At 42.6% G+C, this 7,412-nt stretch overlaps 1 protein-coding gene across 3 annotated transcripts in view; it reads right to left on the bottom strand.

Moving 5' to 3' along the window:
* The window catches only part of CRMP1 (collapsin response mediator protein 1), a 70,630-nt gene that overhangs the window by 6,315 nt on the left and 56,903 nt on the right, over positions 1–7,412 (bottom strand). For all 3 annotated transcript variants that reach the window (XM_019553367.1, XM_019553368.1, XM_019553366.1), the window contains exons 10-11: positions 5,076–5,217; positions 3,275–3,445 (exon numbers count right to left, since the gene is read on the bottom strand). In XM_019553367.1, coding sequence (XP_019408912.1) covers positions 3,275–3,445; positions 5,076–5,217 — 313 coding nt within the window. The remainder of the gene's footprint in view (positions 1–3,274; positions 3,446–5,075; positions 5,218–7,412) is intronic.

Here is a 7,412-nt window from a genome sequence, read left to right as displayed (position 1 = left end):
TATTACAAAAAATATTTGTCATGATCTGTGTTTGTGTAGTGCATATAGAAGGGATTGCATAATAACTGAAAAATAAAGTCTCAACCTTTTGTCTTGTGGGAGGGATGGGTGTAGGGAAGTGCAGTGTGGGGTTGTATATGGGGGATGTGGGGAGCTTGCAAAGGGGTGTGGGGGGCATAGGGTTTGTTGGGGTGTGTGTATATGTGGTGGGGGTTGGAGGCAGGGTATGGGTGTGTGAGGTTTGTGGGGTGTGAGAGAGGGTGGGGGGTGTGAGGACCCCCCCACACTCCCCCACATGGTGCACAGGCCCCGCTGGCAGCAGCAGTAGCAGGCAGGGGTGGGGGGTAGGGGAGGCTCAGGGAGCTCATGCCCAGTGCAGGCAATGATGCCCAATGGGATGCAGTTCCAGCTAGCACTGTGTGCAGGGGTCGAGACATGCAGCTTGCCTGGCTGTCTCTATCACGGAGGCTCCACACCACACACCTGCAGCTTCCACACTCACACCAGGGAAAGCCCTGCACTGGACTCCACAGGGAAGCAGGAGGTGGGGTTCACTCCACTCCCGGCAGGGTCTGCGGACCTGCACAGCACAGGGCAGGGAAGGCAGCCAGTTCCAGCATGGGAGCTGCAGGCATATGGCCCCCATGATAGAGGTGGCAGCAGGAGCCAGCTGGGAACTGCAGAGGCCAGGCTGGCTCCTGCTGCATTTGCCAGCCCTGACCCCCGGGGTCCCGCACTCCTGCCTGCTGCCACTTCTCCCCCCTCCAAACCTGCCACCACTGCCTTTTCCCTGCCACTTCCCTTCCTTCCTCACCCACCGCCACCACTTCCCACTGTGAAGAGGTTTTTCCTAATGTTGAGCCTGAATTGATCTTCCAGGAGTTTGTAGCCATTACTCCTAGTTTTTCCCTCAGGTGCCCTGGTGAACAGTTGCTCACCAAGCCCTTGATGTACTCCCCTTCTGTAGCAGTAAGCTGCTACCAGGTCCCCTCTCAGCCTTCTTTTCCTCAGGCTTAAGAGTCCCAGATCCCTCAGCCTTTGCTCATATGGCTTGCCTTTGAAGACTGTGATCATACGGGTGGCTCTTCTTTGGACTCTCTCAAGCTTGTCCACGTCCTTGTTAAGGTGCAGTGCCCAGAACTGGACACAGTACTCCAGCTGAGGTCTCACCAGTGCTCAGTAGAGTGGAAGAATCACCTCCTTGGCTTGCTGGAGATGCATTGATTGATTTATGCCAGAGCATTATTTGCCCTATTGGATACAACATCACACTGCCAGGTCACAGTCGTAGAGGGCGAACCCACTTTCTAGAGCCATCTTGAATCTCACTGTACAAAATATTTTGGGGGATACAGTCTTCTCCCATTCTCCTGAAATGGCTGAGGCATCACAACCTTCTCTTCTTGATAGTGGTTTCTAAGTGTGTCAGTCCTGCATGCTCCAGCACCTCTGTGTGGCCTTTTTGTCTTTTGCCTTTATTTCAGGATCTTGTACAAACATCTCATGTGGAAGCTGTTCACTCTCCCGATATGCTTAGCATATGTAGTCCATATTTCTGAACCATAAAGCAGGGATGACAGCACACAAGTCTCACAGTTAGCATCTTCACATTAGTTGTTAGTTTGTTGTTAGTCCATGCATGCTTCTGTAATAGCCTGATATTCTTAGCTACTTTTCTGATTCTGTTAGTTCAGTCTGAAGGTCAAGATTCCTGCTGATCACCCGTTTTACTCTGTTGTTGTCAAATGTCAGAGGTATTTGATTCTTTGTCTGCAAGCACTACAATTGCCTTCATACCTTGATGTAGTGAGAAAATGATGTTCAGCAGTTTAGAAGGACAACCCAGTTTCTTTGGAACGGTAAAAAGGCCCTATTGACCATATCAAAGGACTTTGTCAGACCAGTGAAGGCTATGTACAGTGTTTTTCATTTTTCTCTACATTCATCTTGTAGTTGCTTGACAAAAAATATAATATTAATGAAGGAACATCCTGAGCAAAAATTGCGTTGACTTTCAGGATTCTTTCACCTAGAGATTGCAGCCTAGGAAGCATAATGCAAGTAACAACTTTTCCAATAATGTTCAACAGGGATATACCTCTACAGCTGTCACAGTCACTTACATCCCCCTTGTTTTTGTATAATTGTACAAACAGAGCATCGCTGAAATTTTACGGTATCGCTCCCTCTTGCCAACAGGGCAGTATAACTTCATGGAGCTTTCAAAGTAATTCGCTGTTAGCACATTTGCAGATTTCAACAGCCAAGCAGCCATTGGCATGTGCCTTGTTCCCAGGAATTGATTTAACGGCTTTCTGCAAATCTTTTAATGTAGGCTCGTTGTCCAATCCATCATAACTTCAAACCGTGGTAATCCTTCAAGTTATTCATGTTTAATTTCAGTTTTACTGGAGTGTAGTATTTCATAATGTTCAGTCCAACACTAGTTTTTTGTTCATCAGTGATGAGATTTCTCTTTAAGTCTTTCAGGGGAGCTGTCTTTTTCTTGACGGGACCAATTGCTCATTTGATGCCTTCAGACATTCTGCGGCTGTCATCTGCATCTGCTGCTTTCTGAATATAATCACAAAGTTTCAGCCAGAGTCTTGGGCACACGTCTTAGCCTCCTTTTGCATTTCTCTTCAAGCCATAATATCAATTCTTGGCAAACACAGAACTGGTAATATGAATGAAAATGGCCAGCAAGCACTAGAACTCTGTGCAAGTCAATATCTATGTGTTACCAGCAGCTACTTCGCTAGGAAATTCACAAGAAAGACATCATGAAAGATCAGTGCACTGCCATCAATTAGATCTAGTACTGACTAGGTGCTACCACCTGAAAGAAATCCTGGACTTGAGGTCTTACCACAAACTTATGTAGCGGACTCACACTGACCATGCCTTAGTCTGCTGCAAAGTCAGAATCAAGGCAAAAAGAGTGGGTTGGCATAAACTGGGACAGCTTCATTGACATGAGCTAAGGTAAGAGTATTAAGACCAGCTGGTGACATGTCTTATACTGTATTATTGCTTAAATGTATGGGGCAAAATAGGAAAAATACCTTCCCAACTTCAGCGATGACAGTTTTATTTTCTGAAACATGAGATTTAATTACTGATTTAATTTTAATATGAATAATCAATTTTATTAGCATAGATGCATTAACATATACTGCATTATTCATAACGTCTATAGTCAGTACATTTGGAATTTAAAATCAAGCTTTAAAGCAGGTATCTTTATAAGGAGATTATAAATTTCTGTTCTTACCGATTTATGGCTCTTGGCTGTAATAGTCTTCACCTTATCAGGATCCCAGATAACAACATCAGCATCTGAGCCCACAGCAATCCGTCCCTTTCTTGGATATAGATTAAAAATTTTGGCGGCATTGGTGCTAGTAACAGCAACAAACTGATTCTCATCCATTTTACCTGTGGCCTAAAAGCAAATTGCCCTAAGTAAATGTGTTTCCAAAATAGAACATTTACAATATCAGTATACAACAGGGATGTATGATGGTACATTGGACATATCAGGCAGAAGAAATATATTATGGTGCGGCATGGCATGAAGGTATTTTCAGCATGAGCAGAGGATTATATAAATGACCAGATGAGTGAGTTATTCAGGTCATCCCAAAGAAGAGCCACTAAAACCTTAATCCATACGCATCGTCCTGTCCTCTATACAAGACACTTTTTTCCAACAGATAAAGGGCTTGTTTCAGTTACGTTAAGGCCTTTTACACTGCTATGAACCATGAAAGGAATATTTAAAGGCAGTCTTTATATTCATGTTAAAACACTTTTACAGTGCCAAAAAAAAACATAGAAGAGCCCCAGTGTATCTGGAATTCAGGCTCAGACTATTTTAAGGATGTTTTATAGTTATTACACAAAACAGCCATGCTATTATAGATGTTCCGACATTTATAAAGACAGTTAGCAGCATAAACTGTACAGGCCGTAGAGGCTGAAAATGTCACTAGCCATCAAATACTAGAAATATCTAATAAAAGCATAAAATCTATACCACACAGAACAGTGTTGTGATTTTCCAGTACAATATCTTGGGATATTCTCTGGCTAGAAAGAAGGTCTGTGTGTTCCACTAGGAAACACACAATTGTCCTTCTTTGAAGGTATAAAAGCCCTCATTTTTAGCCCAAATATTATACAAGATTCCAATCTGTAAACCCATGAATAGTCCAGGGCTCAACCCAGTCCTACCAGCATTCCAGCCCCATTCCTGCAGTGGCTATTTTGCAGCTGACTTTCCATATTTTGTGGGAGAAATTGGGGGAAATGTCTCTAGCTGGTTGCTTTGTGGCTGTATACAGTGACTAATTGAAGCTGTTCTGCATTTTTAATTTGAGCTGTCATGTGGGGGAAAATGAATTAGTAGATAAAGTCTTGCTGAGGTGGTGAGAAATGTGTTATAAATACTAGCACAGCCCTATAGTTTACAATATCAATATTGTACAATATCAATATTATGCACATGTGGGGGGACTGGGAAGTGTATTACATATCAAGATCCATGGAACATTTAATCAATGGCTAACTTTTTCCAACATCCCATGGGAAAATATGATAGTATAAATTATATGGGCCACACTCATTCAAAGTGATTTTTATTGCCCTCTCAAGCATGGATTAGCATCTACTCGTTATTTCTCAGAAATGATGTGACATTTTCCCAAATTAAAATTATCTATTTGTCAAGCTTGTATGGAGTCCATCTCAAGAGCATTAAACTGCCTGGAATATTTTGTCTGCTAGGAACACTCAGCATGGCACAATGTGAAAACTATGATGATACATAGTCACTTAAGCCTCAAGACTCATAAAATACTATGGTTTTCCACCATAAAAATATAAAAAGATGGGAGTTTATAACTTCATTCCAACTGTATAAGATTTTTAAGATAAATAACATCATCAAGGTAGCTCTTTCTGCAGGAATTCTCTGAATATGGAAACGCCACTTAAATGTTGATATCACTGAAGCCCTTTGGCTTGCATTATTCAGATATTTTTTATTCTTTTTAAGATAAGCAGTTACTCACTACAGCCTTGTCCCAGACAACAGTCATTCTTTCCTCAATTCCATTAACTCCTTCAGGAATCATAGTGAAGTTGTCCTTTCCAATGGCTTTCTGGGCAGTGCTGTATGGACAATGTCCACTTCCTGTCACTTGCAGGTCCCCACTAAAAAGGATGAACGCATGTATGATTATATTACATGCCACATAGAGTAACTTGGCATCAGACTGAGCACAAATTTGTTGTTTTTTTAAGTCAAGACACTAGAGCAGCCCATGCTGTAAACAAGGGGTGGCCAACTTGCAGCACCTGTGCCACAACTGTCACGGGCAGCTGTTATGCGTGGCACATGAGCCTTGGGTGTTCAGTAAAGGGAGACACCATAATGGAGGCCAGGAGAGGAGATGGGGCAAGAATCAGTTGCTACAGTACATGCCAGGTATCACTGCCAAGAGCTAGGTACCTTGGCCCTGCAGCCACCACCAAATACAGGACTTTGGATCGACACCTGCCATATAAACCTGCAGTAGTCATGGGGCCAGAGGAGGGTTAACCTGGCTCTTGGCAGTGACACCTCCTCTTACAGCAGTGCCCTGCCCCTGTTCTGCTGACAGGCCATGCCTGGAGGATAGAAAATGTATTTTAATCAAGAACATTTAGACAAACCCTGCTGTTAAAAACAGTTATACGGGTTCTTCAATGTCCACCCAGAGCATGTAAGTTTTAAGGTCTTAGCAACAAGGGACACACACATCAAACTGTGCTGCCAGTTCTTTATCTCAGAACCCTACTGGAATTTGAACCTATGATCCTTGCACCAGGTTTGAAACACCTGCACAATTTGGATCCCAACAACCTGAGCCAGCAAAAAAGACTGGTGTCTGTGAAACCAGTGAAATTTGCTGGGTGACCAAACCCAATAATTTCTGACAGCCACAAGGAAGCTGTCTCCCTTTCTCATCCTTCTCTATATGAATATGAATTTATATTATTATCCTTTGGTTACAAGATAGATTTCTTGGTTACTGATGGAATGAGGAAGATTAGGTTAAAAGCACTTAGGTATTAATCAGTTTTTTATATTACTCCAAATTACTAAAGGAAATTCCTCTCTAAACACACCGGTGAAGTCACAGGCTATTATTTCAATCTTATCTTTTTCTTTTTCTGTCTTTTAGGTTTATTACTCACGCTCTCTCCATGCTTAACTTGACCTAGTGGATTTTCCATTCTCTGCACATGTTAAGAAAAATAACTGCAGGAAAAAGAGAACCTCATTCAAGGTCAATATCCCCACTCCTCTGATTTTATCATTATGAGGAAGTCCTTTTCTTAACTTGCAGTTAATCTCCTTTCCCAGAAAGCAATCTAATTCTTTCTGAAACATTTTTTTATGCTGTGTTCCAACTGCCTTTCCCAGTCATGCGCAAATATGGCCTTTGTGCAAAGATCTACTACTAATCACCAGAATGCTGGAAGGTGTCATCTTAGCTTAAGTATGTCCTGTAAGTCCCAATCCAACAAAAAACAAATATATGCATAACTTGGAGCACACGAAAAATTCCACTGTTTAGACTTACTAACCTGTATAATGGTAGGAGCCTTAGAAATGATTGGGAAATGGGATTTTCCATGTTCAGAAAAAGTACTATACTTATTCAAATCTAAGACAATGTTTCCAGGCCTCCCCCCACCCCCTGCCAGTCAGCCTGGGGAAAATACAGCCAACATGCCCTCTATAAAGTGGCACAATACTCTGTTCCCAAAGGATTATACCCACTGTACACTCCTTGCTTGGATGGATAGTGTGCTGCTCCACTAGAGGAATATGAAAAATTTGGCAATGCAGATATCACAGATCACCTGCTTGAAGCACTTGATGCTGCTTGTTGGAACTGCTGGGAGGACTCAACTTCATGACTTAATTTCTGCTACCCCAGTTGCAGGAGCTGGGGCCTCATTTGCCACCTGGGAGTGGGTCAGTGTTCCCCAGCCCAAACTCGATCATCTGAGTCGGCCAATGACATTGCTAGCCACCTTCTGAAAGTGGTAAGAGCCCGCAGAACAACAAGGATTTTGAGTGAAAAATAGTTGAAGAATGGCATTTCCATCAAAATGTTCAGAACTAAGATCCTCCACAAACCTTGTCACCAACAGAACTTGACTCTGTGCTGTGCAAATTAAAATCTGGCACTGCAACTGGGTATGACAACAGGCACCCAGAGTTTCTGAAACATCTCAGTCCTCAAGCTCATTATTGGCTTCTACTTTTCTTCAATTGTATTATGTATGAAGGATGAATTCCACCAGCATAGCACCAAGCAAAAATCATTGGCCTACCCAGGCCTGGCAAAGACACA

The sequence above is a fragment of the Crocodylus porosus genome, unplaced genomic scaffold (genome assembly GCF_001723895.1).
Source record: "Crocodylus porosus isolate Cpor-Errol unplaced genomic scaffold, CroPor_comp1, whole genome shotgun sequence".
Classification (NCBI taxonomy): domain Eukaryota; kingdom Metazoa; phylum Chordata; order Crocodylia; family Crocodylidae; genus Crocodylus; species Crocodylus porosus.
This window is presented reverse-complemented; position numbering and strand designations above follow the sequence as displayed.